At 41.5% G+C, this 22098-nt stretch overlaps 1 protein-coding gene across 3 annotated transcripts in view; it reads left to right on the top strand.

Annotated features, from left to right (window-relative positions):
* The window catches only part of ZNF41 (zinc finger protein 41), a 45335-nt gene that overhangs the window by 2634 nt on the left and 20603 nt on the right, over positions 1 to 22098 (top strand). For all 3 annotated transcript variants that reach the window (XM_081567183.1, XM_081567182.1, XM_081567181.1), the window contains exon 2: positions 13674 to 13908. In XM_081567183.1, the coding sequence (XP_081423309.1) occupies positions 13837 to 13908 (72 nt within the window). In that variant the 5' untranslated portion in view covers positions 13674 to 13836. The remainder of the gene's footprint in view (positions 1 to 13673; positions 13909 to 22098) is intronic.

Raw genomic sequence — 22098 nt, 5'->3', positions numbered from 1 at the left:
ATTTGTATTTTCCATTTGGTTAGAAAATTTGACAGCACCAATCATTAAATGAATACCCTTTTCAAACTCAGTTAAATGCCACTTTTGTCACATAAATTCCCAAATGTATATTGTTCTATTTCTGAACTCTACTTTTTCTTCTATATACGTATCTACTCTCTTTCAAAAAATTGTTTTGACTTTAGGAATACTTTTAATATTTAATATGGCTAATCCCCTCACTCTTCCTTTCTTTGGTTGTTTTCTTTAATATTTTTTTAGCATTTATTCTTTCATATGAATATTAAAAACCATTTTATTTTACTTCAAAGTTCAGTTCAGTTCAGTCGCTCAGTCGTGTCCAACTTTTTGCGACCCCATGAATCGCAGCACGCCAGGCCTCCCTGTCCATCACCAACTCCCAGAGTCTACCCAAACCCATGTCCGTTGAGTCGGTGATGCCATCCAACCATCTCATCCTCTGTCGTCCCCTTCTCCTCCTGCCCCCAATCCTTCCCAGCATTAGGGTCTTTTCTAATGAGTCAAGTCTTCGCATGAGGTGGCCAAAGTATTGGAGTTGCAGCTTCAACATCAGTCCTTCCAATGAACACCCAGGACTGATCTCCTTTAGGATGGATTGATTGGATCTCCTTGCAGTCCAAGGGACTCTCAAGAGTCTTCTCTAACACCACAGTTCAAAAGCATCAATCCTTTGGCGCTCAGCTTTCTTCACCATCCAACTCTCACATCCATACATGACCACTGGAAAAACCATAGCCTTGACTAGACGGACCTTTGTTGGCAAAGTAATGTCTCTGCTTTTAAATATGCTATCTAGGTTGGTAATAACCTTCCTTCCAAGGAGTAAGCATCTTTTAATTTCATGGCTACAATCACCATCAGCAGTGATTTTGGAGCCCCCCAAAACAAAGCCTGTCACTGTTTCCACTGTTTCCCCATCTATTTCCCATGAAGTGATGGGACCAGATGACATGATCTTAGTTTTCTGAACGGTGAGCTTTAAGCCAACCTTTTCACTCTCCTCTTTCACTTTCATCAAGAGGCTCTTTAGTTCTTCTTCACTTTCTGCCATAAGGGTGGTGTCATCTGCATATCTGAGGTTATTGATATTTCTCCCAGCAATCTTGATTCCAGCTTGTGTTACTTCCAGCCCAGCGTGTCTCATGATGTACTCTGCATATAAGTTAAATAAGCAGGATGACAATATACAGCCTTGACATACTCCTTTTCCTATTTGGAACCACTCTGTTATTCCATGTCCAGTTCTAACTGTTGCTTCCTGACCTGCATACAGGTTTCTCAAGAGACAGATCAGATGGTCTGGAATTCCCATCTCTTTTAGAATTTTCCACCGTTTATTGTGATCCACACAGTCAAAGGCTTTGACATAGTCAATAAAGCAGAAATAGATGTTTTTCTGGAACTCTCTTGCTTTTTTGATGATCCAGCAGATGTTGGCAATTTGATCTCTGGTTCCTCTGCCTTTTCTAAAACCAACTTGAACATCTGGAAGTTCATGATTCATGTATTGCTGAAGCCTGGCTTGGAGAATTTTAAGCATTACTTTACTAGCATGTGAGATGAGTGCAATTGTGCGGTAGTTTGAGCATTTTTGGCATTGCCTTTCTTTGGGATTGGAATGAAAATTGACCTTTTCCAATCCTGTGGCCACTGCTGAGTTTTCCAAATTTGCTGGCATATCGAGTGCAGTACTTTCACAGCATCATCTTCCAGGATTTGAAATAGCTCAACTGGAATTCCATCACCTCCACTAGCTTTGTTTGTAGTGATGCTTTCTAAAGCCCACTTGACTTCACGTTTCAGGATGTCTGGCTCTAGGTGGGTGATCACACCATCGTGATTATCTGGGTCATGAAGATCTTTTTTGTACAGTTCTGTGTATTCTTGCCACCTCTTCTTAATATCTTCTGCTTCTGTTAGGTCCATACCATTTCTGTCCTTTATTGTGCCCATCTTTGCATAAAATGTTCCCTTGGTATCTGTGATTTTCTTGAAGAGATCTCTAGTCTTTCCCATTCTGTTGTTTTGCTAGATTTCTTTGCATTGATCTCTGAGGAAGGCTTTCTTATCTCTCCTTGCTATTCTTTGGAACTCTGCATTCAGATGGGAATATCTTTCCTTTTCTCCTTTGCTTTTCCCTTCTCTTCTTTTCACAGCTATTTGTAAGGCCTCCTCAGACAGCCATTTTGCTTTTTTGCATTTCTTTTCCATGGGGATGGTCTTGATCCCTGTCTCCTGTACAATGTCTCGAACCTCTGTCCATAGTTCATCAGGCAGTCTATCTATCAGATCTATTCCCTTAAATCTATTTCTCACTTCCACTGTATAATCATAAGGGATTTGATTTAGGTCATACCTGAATGGTCTAGTGGTTTTCCCCACTTTCTTCTATTTAAGTCTGAATTTGGCAATAAGCAATTCATGATCTGAGCCACAGTCTGCTCCCGGTCTTGTTTTTGCTGACTGTATAGAGCTTCTCCATCTTTGGCTGCAAAGAATATAATCAATCTGATTTCGGTGTTGACCGTCTGGTGATGTCCATGTGTAGAGTCTTTTCTTGTGTTGTTGGAAGAGGGTGTTTGCTATGACCAGTGCGTTCTCTTGGCAAAACTCTGTTAGCCTGTGCCCTGCTTCATTCTGTACTCCAAGGCCAAATTTGCCTGTTACGCCAGGTGTTTCCTGACTTCCTACTTTTGCATTCCAGTCCCCTATAATGAAAAGGACATCTTTTTTGGGTGTTAGTTCTAAAAGGTCTTGTAGCTCTTCATAGAACCGTTCAAGTTCAGCTTCTTCAGCGTTACTGGTTGGGGCATAGACTTGGATTACTGTGATATTGAATGGTTTGCCTTGGAAACGAACAGAGATCATTCTGTCATTTTTGAGATTGCATCCAAGTACTGCATTTCGGACTCTTTTTTTGACCATGATGGCCACTCCCTTTCTTCTAAGGGATTCCTGCCCACAGTAGTAGATATAAGGGTCATCTGAGTTAAATTCAGCCATTCCAGTCCATCTTAGTTCTCTGATTCCTAGAATGTCGACGTTCACTCTTGCCATCTCCTGTTTTACCACTTCCAATTTGCCTTGATTCCTGAGCAACCATTAAAACTATATTTTATAGTTTTCTTCTTATAGATTCAGGACCTTTTTTTAAAGTTCATTCTTAGATATTTTACACTTGATTTCATCATCACAATAAATAGCACATTTCTCTATTTCCATAGGGGAACAATATTGATTTATTTTTTTTTCTTTTTTGTGTGTTATTTCATATCCAATCCAGTTCTCACATTCTCATGTGAATCATAGTTGCCTTTTATGGTCTCTTAGTTTTTCTAGATATAATATCATGTCACATTCAATTAACAATGATACTCTCTCTTCGTTTCAAATATTTTTTTCTGATTACTTCATCTTCTATTGCATCTAGAGCTTTCAGAACAACGTTGAATGATACTTGATAGAGAGAACCTTATCTTGTTGCTAATTTGGAAGTGAAGGATATTTGTTTGTTCATTCATTCAACAAATGTTTGTTGAATACCTTCCCCTTTCCAGATACTGGATTTGAAATCCTGCATGGCCACTTACTAACTACATGATCTTTTCTTTTTCTAACAGCTTTATTGATACAATTCACCTTCCACAAACTTCGACATTTAAAGCTTACAATTCAATGGTTGTTAGTATGTTCAAGTTGTGCAAATCACCCTCATAATCCAATTTTAGAACATTTCATCACCCCCAAAAGGAAACATTGCACTGGTTCCACATTCCCACCCCATACCTCTAGCTGCAAGCAGCCACTGATTTACTTTCTGTCTCTATAAATTTGCCTATTCTAGACCTTTCATATATATGGAATCAAACAATATATGCTCTTCAGTGACTATCATTTTTCACTTAGAATGTTTTCAAGATTCATCCATGTTATACCATGTATCAGTACTTCGTTCTTTATTACTGAATAATATTGCTTTGTGTGGATATACCGCATTTTGTTTATCCATTCATCACTTGATAGATATTTGGGTTGTTTTTACTTTTTGGCTACTATGAATAATGCTGCCGTGAACATTTGTGTACGAGTTTTTATGTGGATGTATATTTTCATTTCTCTCAGAAGTGGAATTGCTAGGTCATACGGTACCTTTAAAGAACTGCCAAACTGTTTTTCAAAATAGTTGCACCATTTTACATGCTACCAGCAATATATGAAGGTTCCAATGTGTCATCCTTAACACTTGTTATTGTCTGTTTTTTTTTTTTTTTTAATTCTAGCCATCTTAATGATTGTGAAGTGGTGTCTGTTTGTGGTTTTGATTTCTGTTTCCCTAGTGAATGTTGAGAATCTTTTGATGTGTGCAATGGACTGCATATTTATGTGTCCCCTCCCACCCAAATTCACACCTTGAAATCCTAAATCCCAGTGTGATGGTATTAAGAGGTAGGCCTTGGGAGGTGATTAGGTCATGAGGGTAGAGCCCTCATGAATGGGATTAGTGTCCTTATACAAGAAACCTCAGAGAGCTCCTTTCCACCTTTTGCCATGTGAGGACACAAGAAGATGGCTGTCTATGAATCAGGAAGCAGGTTCTCACCAGACACCAAATCTGCTGACATTTGAGCTTGGATTTCCCAGCCTCCAGAATTGTAAGAAATAAATATTTGTTGTTTAAGCCAATATTCTCTAAGTAAAGTGATGGGGAATGGGATTGCTGGGTCATATGGTAGTTCTATTTTTAACTTTTTGAGAAACCTCTATACTGTTTCCCACAGTGGTTGTACCAATTTACATTCCCATCACAGTGTACAAGGGTTCCCTTTTCTCCACATCCTTGCCAACATGTGTTGTTTATAGGCTTTTTGATAATAGCCATTCTGACAGGTGTGTGGTGATATCTCATTTTGGTTTTGATTTGAATTTCCCTGATGATTAATGACATTGAGCATCTTTTCATGTGCCTGTTGACCATCTTCATTTCTTCTTTGGAAAATGTCTATTTAGTTCTTCTGCCCATTTTTTCGTGTGTGTTTTTAATTGGAAGATAATTGCTTAACAGTGTTGTGTTGGTTTCTGCTGTACAACCATGTGAATTAGCCATAATTATACATATATATTATCCCCTCCCTCTTGAGTCTCCCCGACCCGATCCCACCCCTCTAGATCTTCACAGAGCACCAGGCTGGGCTCCTTGTGTTATAAAGCAGCTTCCCACTAGCTATCTATTTTACACATGGTAGTGCATATATGTCAGTGCTACTTTCTCAATTTGTCCTATCCTCTCCTCCACGCACTGTGTCCGCAAGTCTGTTCTCTATATCTGCATTTCCATTCAATAAGATATTTCAAGAGAGAGAGAGAGGCCACATTTACCTAACTTTTGTCACAGTATATTGTCGTAGTTGTTCTATTTTATTATTAGTTGTTGTTAATCTCTTAGTGTACCCAAATCGTAAATTAATTTTGTCGTAGGTATGCATGTGTGTAAGAGATACAGCATATATAGGGTTTGGTACTATACACAGTATAATTTCTGCCCATTTTTAAACTGGGTTGTTTGTTTTTTGATATTGAGTTGTATGAGCTGTTTATATATAATATGTTGGATATTTCTTATCAGTCATATCATTTGCAAATGTTTTCTCCCATTCAGTAGGTTGTATTTTCATTTTGTCAATGGTTTCCTTTGCTTACAAAAGCTTTGAACAGTTTTTTAAACACTGACATTGAACATCATTTAAAAAAATTTTAATTGAAATATATTTTGAGATAACTGTGGATTCACATGCAGTTGTAAAAAAATAATGCAAAGTGATCCCTTGTGCACTTTGCTCAGTTTCCTCCAGTTGTGACATTTTACAAAATTAAAGTATAACATACCAACCAGATTTTTGACCCTGATACAATTCAACCATCTTCGTCAGATTTCCTCAGTCTTACTCATACATGTATGTGTATAATTGTGTACTAAGTTTCATACAATTTTATCACCTGTGTAGCTTTGTGTATCCATCACCATAGTCAAAATACTGAATGGTTCCAATATCACAGTGATCCCTAGCATTGCTGTCTTATAACCACACTGTTCAACTCTTGTCTCTACTAACCCTTGGAAACCACTAACCTGTTCTCCATGTCTAAAATTTTGTCACTTCAAAATTGTTATCTTGATCAGATCATACAGTATATAAACTTTTGACTTTTTTTCAGCAATGTAGGAGAGATCCAGTTATTCTGCATCCTCACCAGCATTTTGCATTGTCAGTATTTATTTTAGCTATTCTGATATATGTGTAGTGCTATCTCATTGTAGTTTTTATTTGCATTTCCCTGGTAGATAATATGGGAACTATTTTCATATGCTTATTTGCCATGTATGTATCCTCTTTGGTGAAATGTCTGTTAGTATTTTCTAATTGAATTGTTTGGATGATTTTACTGTTGAGTTTTGAGAGTGTTTTATATATTCTACATACCAGTCTTTTGTCAGATACGTTATCTTCAAGTATTGTTCACAGTCAGTAGACTGTATTTTCATTCTCTTCATTTTTTCCATCCTCTCGTCTTTTTCAGAGCAAAGGTTTTTAAATTTTTGACAAGACCAAGTTAATCAGTGTTTCCTTTTATGGATTATGCTTTTGGTGTCCAATCTAAAAACTTTGCCATTCTCTGACAACAACTGAATGTCCAACAACTCAATTCAATTTTTTAAAATTTATTTATTTTAATTGGAGGCTAATTACTTTACAATATTGTAGTGGTTTTGCCATACATTGACATGAATCAGCCATGGGTGTACATGTGTTCCCCATCCTGAACCCCCCTCCTACCTCTCTCCCCATCCCATCCCTCTGGGTCATCCCAGTGCACCAGCCCTCAGCACCCTGGACTGGTGATCTGTTTCACATATGATAATATACATGTTTCAATGCTATTATCTCAAATCATCCCACCCTTGCCTTCTCCCACAGAGTCCAAAAGACTGTTATATATATCTGTGTCTCTTTTGCTGTCTCGCATATAGGGTTATGGTTACCATCTTTCTATTTTGACACTGCCTACCAGTATTCTTGAAAAACCTGTATGAAGGTCAGGAAGCAACAGTTAGAACTGGACTTGGAACAACAGACTGGTTCCAGATAGGAAAAGGAGTACGTCAAGGCTGTATATTGTCACCCTGCTTATTTAACTTATATGCAGAGTACATCATGAGAAAAGCTGGGCTGGAGGAAGCACAAGTTGGAATCAAGATTGCCCGGAGAAATATCAATAACCTCAGATATGCAGATGACACCACCCTTATGGCAGAAAGTGAAGAAGAACTAAAGAGCCTCTTGATGAAAGTGAAAGAGGAGAGTGAAAAAGTTGGCTTAAAACTCAACATTCAGAAAGCTAAGATCATGGCATCCAGTCCCATCACTTCATGGCAAATAGATGGGCAAACGGTGGAAACAGTGAGAGACTATTTTTTGGGGCTCTAAAATCACTGAAGATGGTGATTGCAGCCATGAAATTAAAAGACACTTACTCCTTGGAAGGAAGGTTATGATCAACCTAGACAGCATATTGAAAAGCAGAGACATTACTTTGCCGACGAAGGTCCATCTAGTCAAGACTATGGTTTTTCCAGTAGTCATGTATGGATGTGAGAGTTGGACTATAAAGTAAGCTGAGCACTGAAGAATTGATGCTTCTGAACTGTGGTGTTGGAGAAGACTCTTGAGTGTCCCTTGGACTGCAAGGAGATCCAACCAGTCCATCCTAAAGGAGATCAGTCCTGGGTATTCTTTGGAAGGACTGATATTGAAGCTGAAACTCCAATGCTTTGGCCACCTGATGCAAAGAGCTGACTCATTTGAAAAGACCCTGATGCTGGGAAAGATTGAGGGCAGGAGAAGGGGACAACAGAGGATGAGATGGTTGGGTGGCATCACCGACTCAATGGACATGAGTTTGGGTAGGCTCTGGGAGTTGGTGTTGGACAGGGAGGCCTGACGTGCTGCAGCTCATGAGGTCGCAAAGAGTCGGACACTACTGAGCGACTGAACTGAACTGAACTGAACTGATTCTGTTCCATTGGTATGTGCCTATCCATTCATCTATAACCCATTGTCTTGATTCCTATGCATGCGTGCTAAGTTGCTTCAGTCGCAGCCAACTCTTTGCCACCCTATGGACTGTAGCCGGCCAGGCTCCTCTGTCCATAGGATTCTCCATGCAAGAATACTGGAGTGGGTTGCTGTGCCCTCCTCCAGGGAATCTTCCCAACCCAGAGAACAAACCCACATCTACTAAGTCTTCTGTATTGGCAGTCAGGCACTTTACCACTAGCGCCATGTGGGGTAAATAAAAAGTATTGAAATCAGGTATGTTGTTTTCTCCCACTTTATTCTTTGTCAGAATTGCTTTAACTGTTCTCTATTGTATATCCTTTGTCTTTTCACATAGATTTTAGAATAATTTTGCCTATATCTACAAAAAAATCTTGCCGAGATTTTGGTAGAAATTGTATTAAATCTGCAGGTCAACTGGTGGAGAATTGGTATTTTTACCATGCCATAAACACAGTATCTCTATGCATTTATTTAGATCTTTGTTGATTTGCCTCATCAATGTTTTACAGTTTTCAGCATTTGTTGTTGTTTTTCTTCAGTCACTAAGTTGTGTCCGACTGTTTGTTACCCCATGGACTGTAGCACCAGGCTCCTCTCTTCTCCATTATCTCCCGGAGTTTGCTCAAATTCGTGTCCATTGAGTCGGTGATGCTATCTAACCATCTCATCCTCTGCTGACCCCTTCTCCTTTTGCTTTTAGTCTTTCCAAACATAAGGGTCCTTTCCAGTGAGTCGGCTCTTTGCATCAGGTGACCAAAGTATTGGAGCTTCTGCTTCAGCATCAGTCCTTCCAATGAATATTTCAGGATTGATTTCCTTTAGGATTTACTGGATCTCCTTGCTTTCCAAGGGACTCTCAAGAGATTTTCCATCACCACAGTTAGAAAGCATCAATTCTTCAGCATTCAGCCTTCTTTATGGTCCAACTCTCACATCTGTTGGAAAAGGAAATGGCAACCCACTCCAGTACTCTTGCCTGGAAAATCCCGTGGAGGGAAGAGCCTGGTAGGCTACAGTCCATGATGTTGCAAAGAGTCAGACACAACTGAGTGACTTCACTTTCACTTTCTCACATCTGTACATGAATACTGGTGATATAGCATAATGATTAAGAGCATAGGCTCTGGAGTAAGACTTACAATCTGTGTGACCTTGGATAGGTTATTTAAATTTTCTTCCACTTAATAATAGTGAAGTGAAAGTCATTCAGTCGTGTCTGACCCTCTGTGACCCCATGGACTATACAGCCCATGGAATTCTCCAGGCCAAAATACTGGAGTGGGTAGCCTTTCCCTTCTCCAGGGGATCTTCCCAACCCAGGGATCGAACCCAGGTCTCCTGCATTGCAGGCAGATTCTTTACCAGCTGAGCCACAAAATAACAGTGTTATTTGTTGCAAATGTCCAATTACATTATTTTTTTTACTCAGTTATAACTATATACCAATTGCAATAATCATTTCTCAAAAGTGCAATCCTCCAATTTTGAGTTTTCTGTTACTATTTACTTTGTAATTGTTTACACTATTCCCTTGAGTATTCTCCTAAGATGCTAATATTGCCATATAATGCTGTAGATGTTTGTATGTCTAAAATTGTGTTTTGCTCTGACAGAAGAATGGTATTGAGCATGAGTGGGTTTTAAATTCTTAAATCTCAGTCCCCTTTCAATCAATAATTTTTAGATTTTCTTTTGTCTAATATGGTTTTTAATTGTTGCAAATAAGTCTAGTGCCATTGTGATCCCTTCCCATTGTAAATAACATGTTGTTTCTGCTTGGGAGCATTTTTTTTTACAACTATTCTTTTAATGGAACCTTTTCATGTGATATTATTTTTATGTGTTTATTTATTTTTAAAATTTATTCGGTTGCACTGGGGCTCAGTTGTGGCACCTGATATCTTCAGTCTTAGTTGCAGCATTCGGGATCTTTAGTTGCAGCATGCAAACTCTTGGTTCCAGCATGTGGGATCTAGTTCTCTGATCAGGGATCGAACCCAGGCTTCCTGCATTGGGAGCATGGAGTCTTAGCCACTAGACCACCAGATAAGTCCCACCTGGCAGCATTTTAAGGTTTCTTTTTACCCTTTAAATTCAGTGCCAAACCAGATTTGGGGTTGATTTGGTTCCTCTGGGAGTGAAGGATTGCAAGGATTTTTGTGGGGGAGGATCACGGAGTTAGAGTCCAATAAGATTAGCTATAAAAGGTCAGTTTTCATTCCAATCCCAAAGAAAGGCAATGCCAAAGAATGCTCAAACTACCGCACAATCACACTCATCTCACACATTAGCAACATAATATTCAAATTTCTCCAAGCCAGGCTTCAGTAGTACGTGAGCCGAGAACTTCCAGATGTTCCAGCTGGATTTAGAAAAAGCAGAGGAACCAGAGATCAAATTGCCAACATCCGTTCAATCACTGAAAAAGCGAGAGAGTTCCAGAAAAACATCTACTTCTGCTTTATTGACTATGCCAAAGCCTTTGACTGTGTGGATCACAACAAGCTGTGGAAAATTCTTAAAGAGATGGGAATACCAGACCACCTGACCTCCCTCCTAAGAAATCTGTATGCAGGTTCAGAAGCAACAGTTAGAACTGGACATGGAACAACAGACTGGTTCCAAATCAGGAAAGGAGTCCGTCAAGGCTGTATATTGTCACCCTGCTTATTTAACTTAAATGCAGAGTACATCATGAGAAATGCTGGGCTGGATGAAACCCAAGCTGTAATCAAGATTGCCAGGAGAAATATCAATAACCTCAGATATGCAGATGACACCACCCTTATGGCAGAAAGCGAAAAAGAACTAAAGAGCCTCTTGATGAAGGTGAAAGAGGAGAGTGAAAAAGTTGGCTTAAAACTCAACATTCAGAAAACTAAGATCATGGCATCAGGTCCCACTTCATGGCAAATAGATAGGGGAACAATGGAAACAGTGACAGGCTTTGTTTTGGGGGGCTCCGAAATCACTGCAGATGGTGACTGCAGCCATGAAATTAAAAGACGCTTGCTCCTTGTGATAGCTTATGGTGAACAATGTTGGATTCGTGATCTCCGAAGAAGAAGATTTAGCTTCGGGACCGGGGACCGGGCTTGATCACTTAAGAGCTTTTGTGTAGCAGAGTTTTATTAAAGTATGAAAAGGGACAGAGAAAGCTTCTGACATAGACATCAGAAGGGGGATGGAGAATGCCCCCCCCCCCCGCAAGTGTTAGCAAGGGAGTTATATACTTTTTAATAGTCAGAAAGTTTTCAGGAAGGAGAAACTGTCCTCAATCAGGATACACTGCTGTTGTATAATCACTAGTACAGAGTTTAAACTGAGCTGTTTGTGGTGTAATCATCAGTTTCAGACTTAAAGAAAAAATGTTTTATGTGACTAAGACTAAGGAATGTAGAGGAAAAAAAGATGTTTGTCCTTTCCTCCTCCTTGAGAATTTCAGACCGCCATCTCTGCTTCGAGAGCCCCAGGCCCCTTTCTCCTCCTTGGGGACCCCAGACTTCTTATCAATCTGCCTAGGAATTGACTCTCTCACTCGAAAGAAAAGCTATGGCCAACCTAGACAGCATATTAAAAAGCAGAGACATTACTTTGCCAACAAAGGTCCGTCTAGTCAAAGCTATGGTTTTTCCAATAGTCACGTATGGATGTGAGAGTTGGACTATAAAGTAAGCTGCACACTGAAGAATTGATGCTTTTTGAACTGTGGTGTTGGAGAAGACTCTTAAGAGTCCCTTGAACAGCAAGGACATCCAACCAGTCCATCCTAAAGGAAATCAGTCCTGAATATTCATTGGAAGGACTGATGCTGAAGCTGAAATTCCAATACATTGGCCACATGATGGGAAGAACTGACTCATTTGAAAAGACCCTGATGCTGGGAACGATTGAAGGTGGGAGGAGAAGGGGACAACAGAGGATGAGATGGTTGGATGGCATCACCGACTCAATGGACATGAGTTTAAGTAAACTCCAGGAGTTGGTAATGGATAGGGAGGCCTGGCGTGCTACAGTCCGTGGAGTCGCAAAGAGTCGGACACGACTGAGTGACTGAACTGAACTGAACTGAAGATTAGATAATTTGGAGCCTATAGATCGCATTCATGTTGAATCAGTGAGTGATAATCTTGGGAAATCCTTGAAGAAACATAATTAGAGATATGTGGGTAAGTAATTGGGACCTCTGTAGAAATTCTTGAGGTTTTATAAGAGTTGGAGATCTGAAGTATCTGAAATCATTGATCAGTCCATGAGAGTTATTGATTGGGACACTGAGGTGGTAAAAGATTCATTGCAAGCCTGGGATTTCAGGTCTTTGGGGGTCAGTTTTAGGAACCCTATAGGAGTCATTGATTGGGACCTATGAACATTGGTAATTGCAGGACCTTTTGATTTAGTATGTGATGGTCTATTTTTGAGGGGTTTATGAGAGTCACTGACTCTATATATGGGCTGTGAGTTATGGAGTCCTACAGGAAGTCAGGTTGGACCCATTGAACAGATTAATAGTTGATTTTCTATTGAGGTTGTGTTTCCTGTGCTGGTGATTATTTGAAGAGCCTAAATAATGGCACCATTTGGGACACAGTTTTTGTCAAGCAGTGTAGGTTACCAATTTAGGAGCCTTTGCAGACATGTTGACTTTCAGGGCCAGATGGGAATTGGGGGAGAGGGTACAAAGAGTTTATGTTTCCATCTTTGGCAAAAGAGAGTGGGCTCTATAAATTTCCCAGAATGTACACTGAATTATACAGAAGATTGGTTTATGCATTTGTGATATGGTCCCCCTTCAGCCAGAGCACTTTAAAGGCAGCAAGAAACAGAACTAATGTTTATTGTGATTCTTCCACATACAGAATACCATACCACTACTTTAACCAGTAGTTAAAGAAAATGTACTTTGGAGTTAGGCAGACCTGGGTTTGAATCCCTGTCCTTCCCCTAATCTAAGTAATCTTGGGGTAACTTTATTTTTTTATATAGCTGCACCACCTGGCTTGTGGGATCTTAGTTCCCTGACCAGGGGCAAATTTCTCAATAGTTACAAACAGCTCTATCTGATGGTAAAGAGAATAATAGGAAAAAGTAATACCTAGTTCATATGATGTGTTCGAAAATTAAATGAAGTACTAACAAAACATTCCTTGCATCTTATAATAACAGCAATATTTAATGTCAATGAGATGTGTTTTCCGAGTGCCAAATAGGAGTGAGTGCTTTTGAAGTATCATGTCATTTAACTCCAATAGCCCTGTGAGATGAGTGTTTTCATCCTCAGTTTTAAAGTGACAAAACAAACAAACAAAAAACTCAGACTAAAGTGACTTCCCTAGATTCTAGCTAGAATGCAGAAGAGCTGGAATTAAAACTCTCATTCGTTTTACATAAGTTTTGTCCACATTCTACATAGGTGTTGGTTACTGAACTTTTCCACACTATCCAGTGTTAACTATTCTTTGGTGCCCCCAGGGAACGCTTGTTGGTTGAATGCTGAATGCTGAATGATTGACTACATCAACACTGCCTTTCCAGGTTTTTTGGAGTCTCTGCGGAGCCCTTGGGCCAGACCCCATAGTGAAGGCTGCAGGATCTTCCTTCCAGCCCCAGAAGCTCACGTTGAGTCCACGGACCAGCCTGGCCTCAGCGTCCCACGAAGAGCAGCGTTGTGAGCAAGAGAGCCCAAGGATTGAGGAAGATGTCAGCCAACCAGAGCGATCCCCAGTGGTCCCCAGACCTGGCTGCAGAGGGACAAGGCAGCATGTGTGAGGTGAGGAGGGAGAGGGCTTCAGGGGCAGGAATTCATTCAGTGAGGAGATGGCTCTGACCTGTTGCTAGGGACTCAGGGTGGGACAGGAGGGGCAAATTCCAGACTTGCTGCCCCTGAAATGAAATACCATCCCCCTGCTGAGGGTGAGCACCACGTGGCTGGTGTCCCACATCCAGATCCCTTCCTGTTTCAGTGGAAAATATGATGCAGCTGATGGAGGAAAGGTGGAATGGAAGGTCAGCTGCACAGCCTGGGGGAAGGGAAGCAGCTCCCTGCAGAGTGTCTGTGGGTAAGATCCAGCTAGAGGTGACCACCGGCCCCAGCCATGGAGACACTATCCCTGATGCCCAGCATAGACCCTCCACTACCCACTGGCTCTGTGCACGCACTCAGCTGATCCTTGGGAATTTGCTGATTCCCGCTCTATCCTGATCTAGGGAAAAAAGTCCCCTTTTTTGGAGCTTAGAGGATGGCAGGGTAGTAGGGTGAGCACAGTCTCTAGGGCCCTTCTAATTCTTCCTCCTCCTCTCAAAGATGAATAAAGTGGCCTGAGAAGGTACATGACTTTCCCAGGCCCCTGGGGTTGTGAGTGACAGCAGTGGACTGGTACCAGGTCTCCTGACTGTGTCCTCTACCCTCACCACACTCCAGCCAAGACCAGCTTTCCCACTAAAAGTTCCCTGGAAATTGTGTAAACAGAGGAAGACAAGGGAGCCAGACACTGCCCCACAGCTCCCTCCTTCTGACTGTCCTGAGTCTACTGTCAACTCTGGGAATAGGCTGGTTGTCACAGGGGCTCAGGATCATGTGGTCATTAAAATAACATTAAGCTTTTAAAACTTATTTTGACATTTATTATTTAATAATTTCATTATTTAGAATATGCAGGTAAGCAAATAGAACAGAATAAAACATTACTTGTAATTTCAGCATTAGTCAAAGTTAACCATTGTTAACATATAGCTATATTTCCTTACAGTTTTTCCCCTTTGTATGTGCATGTATGTGGGTATGTGGATATACACATGTGCGGCTCAGAGTGTACATACATACCACACACATATACACGATACAAGTTTAAAAATGAAATTGTAGTATTTGGTTGTTTCCTTTTTAACTTGGCACTTTAGTATAATTTTCTAGACAGTAAATATTTTTCTTCACATGATACATAACATAGTAGCTTTTTATCCTTTGGATAAACTATCATTTAACCAGTCCACTGTATGTGAACTTAGTGCATTCAAGGTTTTCTATTGTGATGAAAATTGCTATGGTGAAATTCTTACATTTAAATATTTTTGCCCAAGTCACTGAAGTTATATTTTGAGTAAAAGGTATAGGGACATTGAATGATAAACAAACTGCTGCCTAACAGTAGGGCACTTCCACTCTGAAAAATTGTCCTTGTCTGGTTTCTACTCCATCAGATCAGTCACAGACCCACGAGTTGGGGTCACAGCAATGTGGTCCTCCCGTGTCCTTCTGTACATGGCTCCTTGCCCAGCCAATGTGTGGGAATTTCTGGATGAATGATTCTGGTCTCTGCAAGGCACAAGACTCATGTCTTCCTTCCCAACCTTAGACTTATTTTTTAATTTAATTTTTATTTTTAACACCAAAAACGTTTTTGCATTGGAGTATAGCCAATTAACAATTTTGTGATAGTTTCAGGTGAGCAGTAAAGGGACTCAGCCATACATATACATGTACCATTCTCTCCCAAACCACCCTCCCATCCAGGCCTCCACATAACATTGAGCAGAGTTCCCTGTAGGTTTTTGTTGCCAACCGTAGACTTATGCCCCTTTTTCAAGAAGAGGTGGAAATGACAAAGACCCTGGTGAATGTTATTTATTCACGTATTTATTTGTTAAGTTCTTCATTTTTTCATTAGATGTCAAGAAGCAGGAAATGGGCAGAGATATCACGGAACCAATAAAAATGTCCCCGGGGGTAAGGAACAGCCAGTTGGGCTAAGAAATAGTGACTGAAGCTGAAAAACAGGAAGAGGGGTCAGTAAAAGAAAGAGATAGGGAATAGCCACAGGGAACATCTAGAGGGACCATGGTGCACATACTCCAGATAGAAGATAGCCAAGGGGCACAGGAGACAGGTGGGAGTGCAGTGAAACAAACAGAGGCAATGGACAAATAAGAGCCAGGGGCCAGAGAGAAGCACAGAGACCAAGAAACAGTAGTCTAAGCTGGAGAAGTGTAATAGTGGGGAGCATGGAAGAGCCAGAAGGTATGAGAACAATCAGAAAGATTTCAAAATAGGAGGAGAGACCGGGAGATAGAGGAATCAGATAGCAGCCAGAGGGAACAGAGACCAGCCAGAGGGATGAGGAAACAGAAGACTCAGCTAGATGGAAAAAAACAAAAAGGTTTGGTGCGTTGGGTAAGGGCCTGCCAGATAAGCCACTTCAAGAGATACCAGGGGTCAGATGAACATTTGAGGGGGTGGGGAAAGGCACAGGTACCGGGGAAAAGGAAATGGGAGAAATAGGAAAGACGAACCTGGGAATAGGCAGCAGCCAGAGGAAGCTGGTACCAGCTGCTGAAGCTGTAGAACAGGTTGGAGGAGCAGGGAAGTGACAGACCCATGGGACAGTTGGAGAGACAGAAAGGGGCCTCCAAAGCTGAGGAGTAGCCAAGGGCAACAACAAGTAGCCACCAGGGGCAACAAGAACAGTCGCTGAGGTTAGGAAACAGCCAAGTTGTGCTGGGTGTCCTCTAGAAGTTCTGGGGCCTAACCAGAGGACTAGGGAACAGCACAGTGGGCATCAAAAGTGTATCTGGTATTAGATAGCAGCCCGACTTACTAGTGAACAACTAGAGGGACTAGAGAAGAGCTGGAAGGCATAGTATCCATTCCAAAAGCCAGAGGCCCCATGTAGTGGGCACTGGGGTTAGTAGAGAGTTGCAGAAGCCAAGGAACATCCAGAGTTCCAGAGGGATAGGGCAACAGGGGCTTCCTGGGATGTGGGGCTTCAGTGCTAAAACTGAAGGGAAAGTCCTAGGCATACTGGGACAGTTGTTCACCTTGCCCAAGAAACAGTCAAAGGAACCGAAGGTCAGACATAATGCAAGTGATGGAGAAGATGAAAGTACAGTGGCACGGAGCACACAGAAGTAGTAAACACTGATGATCGAGAGCCTAGACTAGGAGCCGGGTAGACCAGCACTCCACAGAGTGTGGTCCATGGACCAGACACAGGAGCATCAGATGAGCGCATATTAGAAATGCATTAGGACAGCCCAAGGGACAGGAAAGAATTGAGTCTAGGGAGAAGTCAGAAGACTCAAAGGGCAGTCAGTCTGTGTCAACTAGAAGGAATGAGAAAGCCTCATCAGGACCAGGGAGCAGCCATATGGACTGGGCACAACCAGAATGGTGCCACAGACTAAGGATCAGCTAGAGGGACAGCTGCCAAAGGGAACACAGGACAGTCAGGGACACCAGGGATCAGTTGGAGGGAAGAAGAAACAGAAGGCATGGAACAATGAAACAAGGGACCATCAGAGGAAGCAATAAACAGAGACATCAGGAAAGAGACCAGAGGACACTCAGAAATAACAAGAAACATTTAGAGGAAACAGTAAACAGAGGGACCAAGGAAGAGTCAGAATGGGGACCATGCAGAGGAAACAAGAACCAGTAGAAGGAGCAGGAGAAATCAGGGGACAGGAGTTGGCAGGGTAAGCAGGGAAAGACAGGGAGGAGTACACAGAGAACAATCTGATGAGAAGGGAAACAGCCAGAGGGAGCAGGAAAGACCAGGGCACCCCCAGCTAAGTAGGAACATGCAGAGAAGTTGGATATCTAGCCCTGAGTAAGGGCAGAGTGAACTACATTGCACATTTTCAGATAGCCTAGTAAGTGCCCTGAGAACCCGTCTGCTAGGCTGGGATAGGGTTTAGAAGGGCAGGATCATCTCACAGAAGGTGACGGAGAAGTGTGCTGGGGCAGGAGTGAGAGCAGCTCTGAAGCTGGAGGACTGAGCCCCAGCAGGCTGACTTCAGGGTGGGACAGAGCAGATGGCCAGGGACAAAATGGGCAGTGAGTGACAGATCCTGGCAGCACAGCGTGCCCCAAAGCTGAGAGTGCAGAGAGTTCTGGGACAGAGATGACCCCGAAGGGAGACATTGCTGTGTGGTTCACTGACGAGCCATCAGGGGCTTAGCAGGGATCCTCACATAAGATGAGGAAGTCCTTGTAGGGGTTCTGGTGGTGGCAGAGACACAGGCCATCCTTCATGGTAGAAATGGGCCAGAAAACCATACCTTTTCATGTGTGGCTGGTGAGGCTAGAATCTGGATGGCTCTGTATTAGCAACTTTGTATCCTAATTGCTAGCTCCAAAATCCCCTGTCCATCACCTCACATAACCTGCCCCCCCACCCCCAGCCAAGGTAGAGTCCAAAGTGTCTTATTTTGGTGGGGAAAGGGATGGAAGTGGGGCATCTGTGCCTGGCAAGATCTTTGTACACTTTCCCTGTGTGAATCCAAGGGAGGGAGATACAGGAGAAGATGGTCTTTTTGTCTGCCAGCTTGGGCTGTCAGAGTTGTTAAAATGTTTCACAATGTTTGAAAAAGAATACATATATGTATATATAATACATACATATATATATGAATATACATGTATATATACATATATATATTCTGAATATATATATATATATATGTTTGCTGTATACCTGAAACTAACACAACATTGTAAATTAACTATCATTCAATAAAAAAGTTTTTTTTAAAATGTTTAACAATGCCAAATGATAGAATATTTTAATTTTTCCACACTAGTTGGCAAGTAGCCACTCCTCCCCCACATCTGAGGCTCCTTCCCTGTGTCACCTACACACCTCCCAGTCTGTCTTGGCTCAGGTCACAGGCAAGAGAACAAGGATCAGGAGGGTGGGCAGGCAGAATGAGAGCTTCCCTCCAGCCTGACCCTGAGACTTTCCCTGGGTGAGTGCCCTTGGGCAGTGAGGGAGAGCAGGTCAGGTGTGTTGCTAGAGGCTCAGGTGGAGTTCCTCCTCTTGGCAACCCTCGAGGCTGTGCTTGGGAGAACTGGTGGGTGGAGAAGTGCCGGGCATGGCCCAGTGCTTGTAGATCTGCCTCTGGAGCCGCTGGTGGTGGAGCAGGTACTGTGAGTTCTGTGCCTGCTCTGTGTCCCTGCGCACTTACTAATAAGGCCCCCCCAAGAACAAAGGGTCTTTCAGTGAATAAAGGCTCCTCATTTCCTCATAGCTGAATCACTAGACCTTGTCTTGATACTTAGTGCATTTTCTGTCTTGTTTAGGAAATCCTTGCATACTCCAAGGCATAACCGAATGTTCACCTATGTTTTCTCCTGAGTTTTAAAGCATTGATCATTTTGAAACTCTTGATTCTTTTGCCTTTCACCCCAAATCACTAACTGTTAACATTTTGCCACATTTGCTTTCTCTTCTCAATTTATGTATTTATGTGTATGCTGTTGTTGTTCAATCACTAAGTTGTGTCTGACTCTTTGCGATCCCATGGATGCAAAGGCTCCTCTGTCCACTATCTCCTGTAGTTTGCTGAGATTCGTGTCCATTGACTTAGTGATGTTATCTAACCATCTCATCCTGTGTCACCCCTTCTACTTTTGCCTTCAATCTCTCCCAGCATCAGAGTCTTTCCCAATGAGTCGGCTCTTCACATCAGTTCAGTTCAGTTCAGCTCAGTCGCTCAGTCGTGTCCGACTCTTTGCGACCCCATGAATTGCAGCACGCCAGGCCTCTCTGTCCATCACCAACTCCTGGAGTCCACCCAAACCCATGTCCATCGAGTCAGTGATGCCATCCAACCATCTCATCCTCTGTCATCCCCTTCTCCTCCTGCCCCCAATCCTTCCCAGCATGAGGGTCTTTTCCAATGAGTCAACTCTTTGCATGAAGTGGCCAAAGTATTGGAGTTTCAGCTTCAACATCAGTCCTTCCAATGAACACCCAGGACTGATCTCCTTTAGGATGGATTGATTGGATCTCCTTGCAGTCCAAGGGACTCTCAAGAGTCTTCTCCAACACCACAGTTCAAAAGCATCAGTTCTTTGGTGCTCAGCTTTCTTCACCGTCCAACTCTCACATCCATACATGACCACTGGAAAAACCATAGCCTTGACTAGACGGACTTTTGTTGGCAAAGTAATGTCTCTGCTTTTAAATATGCTATCTAGGTTGGCCATAAACTTCCTTCCAAGGAGTAAGTGTCTTTTAATTTCATGGCTGCAATCACCATCAGCAGTGATTTTGGAGCTTCAGCTTCGGCATCAGTCCTTCCAATGAATATTCAGGGTTGATTTCCTTTAGGATTGATTGATTTGATCTCCTTGCACTCCAAGAGACTCTCAAGAATCTTCTCCAGCACCACAGTTTGAAAGCATCAATTCTCTACTAACATACCATTTGTAAATAGTTTCCCCAATTGTCACGATACATCCTTTTTGGCATTTCTGCCTGATTTAGGATCCAATCCAGGCACATGTATTGTGTTTATTTCTCATGTCCCTTTAGCCTTTTACCTGAAAGAGTTCTAGCCCTTCCTTGACTTTCATGACACTGATCATTTGGAAGAATGTCCCTCAATTTGGGTTTGTTTCTTGCTTCCTCATAATTAGATTCAAGTTATTCATTATTGTCAGGAATATCACAGAAATGATGCTGTGTTCTCAGTGTGTCATATAAGCAAGCATTCAATATTAATTTGTCCTTTATTGATAATGTTAACTTTGATCACCTGGCTAAGATGCTGCCTGTCAGGTACTATATAAAGTTGCTGTCTTTCTCTTTGTAATTAATAACTATTGGGTTGGCCAAAAAGTTTATTCTAGTTTTTCTGTAACATTTTGTGGAAAATCCTGAATGAACTTTTTGGCCAACCCAATATTTTGTGGAAAAATACTTTGGGGCTATGTGAATATCCTATTTCTCATGCTTTTGTCCATTGATTATAGCATCAAGCAACGATTCTTGCTTGTAGCAGTTAATAACTGTGCTATTTTCCTAATGGTGTTTTTCTGATTCCATCATTTCTTCTATATTGATTAGTTGGCAGTCTCATATAAGGAAAAACATTCCTTGCTCTGAGTGCTGAAAGGACGATTATATGCCAGGCACAATGAGCGCACCTTGATTTACCATTTGTCACTAATAGGAACTAGAACTTCTTGGAGAAATGACTTACTCCGGGGTTAGAACAGAGAAAAGTACAAAATGATTATAGAAGAACTCATTACGCTGGGAAGTAATGAAGCACTCAAAAGATGAGGACATGTCAGAGTGACACAGGAGCCACTTTTAAGGAGCTCCCTCTGGTCAAATCTGGGACAATTTGAATAGCAAAAGAAATGATAATAGTAATAGATTATTATCTACTGAACAAAGTAGAAAGTGACCAGTCCCTATAATAGGTAGGTAGGTAGGTACACAGGTAAGCAGATAGACAGGAAAGAAGTGAATGCTTCTTTTGTTCTTTTTGTTTGTTTGTTTTTGTTTTTGGCTGTGCTGCACAACTTGCAGTATCTCAGTTCTCTGACCAGGGATTGAACCTGGGCCACAGCAGTGAAAGCCTGGAATCCTAACCATTAGACCACTAGGGAACTCCTGTGAAGGCTCCCTTTTAATAACATCTTGATATTTTTTGTTGTGTCCCTACTACAGTCTTTCTGAGGATAATTTAGTAGTTTGTTAAAACTTTCTATTTGGAAATAATTATAAACTTACAGGAAGTTGTGAAGATGGTACAGAGAGGTCTCATGTAACCCTTTACCCAGTTTCCCCCAATGGTTACATCCTGTGTCACTAGAGTACAATTATCACAAGAAAGAAATTGACATTTCCGCAGTGTTCTTATCAATCTCTGCCATTTTACACATCTGTAGATTCTGTACAATAATCTGGATACAGAATTATTCCATCATTGTATAGGTCTCTACTGGTGTTGACATTTTGTCAGGTCTCTACTGGTGTTGACATTTTGTCAGTTAGAGTGAAGTGTAGAAAACTTAGTTCCCTTTTAAGTCCCTTTACCCTCACCTGTTACTAATGTCTTAAATATTTCCTCTATATACATGGAGATCCACATCATAAAAATGTTATACTTTTTGCTTTGACCTTCAAATGTAATTTAGAAAACCCAAAAGGAAAAGGAAAGTCTATTG

Source organism: Giraffa tippelskirchi, chromosome X (genome assembly GCF_054371585.1).
Source record: "Giraffa tippelskirchi isolate mGirTip1 chromosome X, T2T-mGirTip1v1.2.pri, whole genome shotgun sequence".
In the NCBI taxonomy this organism is placed as follows: domain Eukaryota; kingdom Metazoa; phylum Chordata; class Mammalia; order Artiodactyla; family Giraffidae; genus Giraffa; species Giraffa tippelskirchi.
This window is presented reverse-complemented; position numbering and strand designations above follow the sequence as displayed.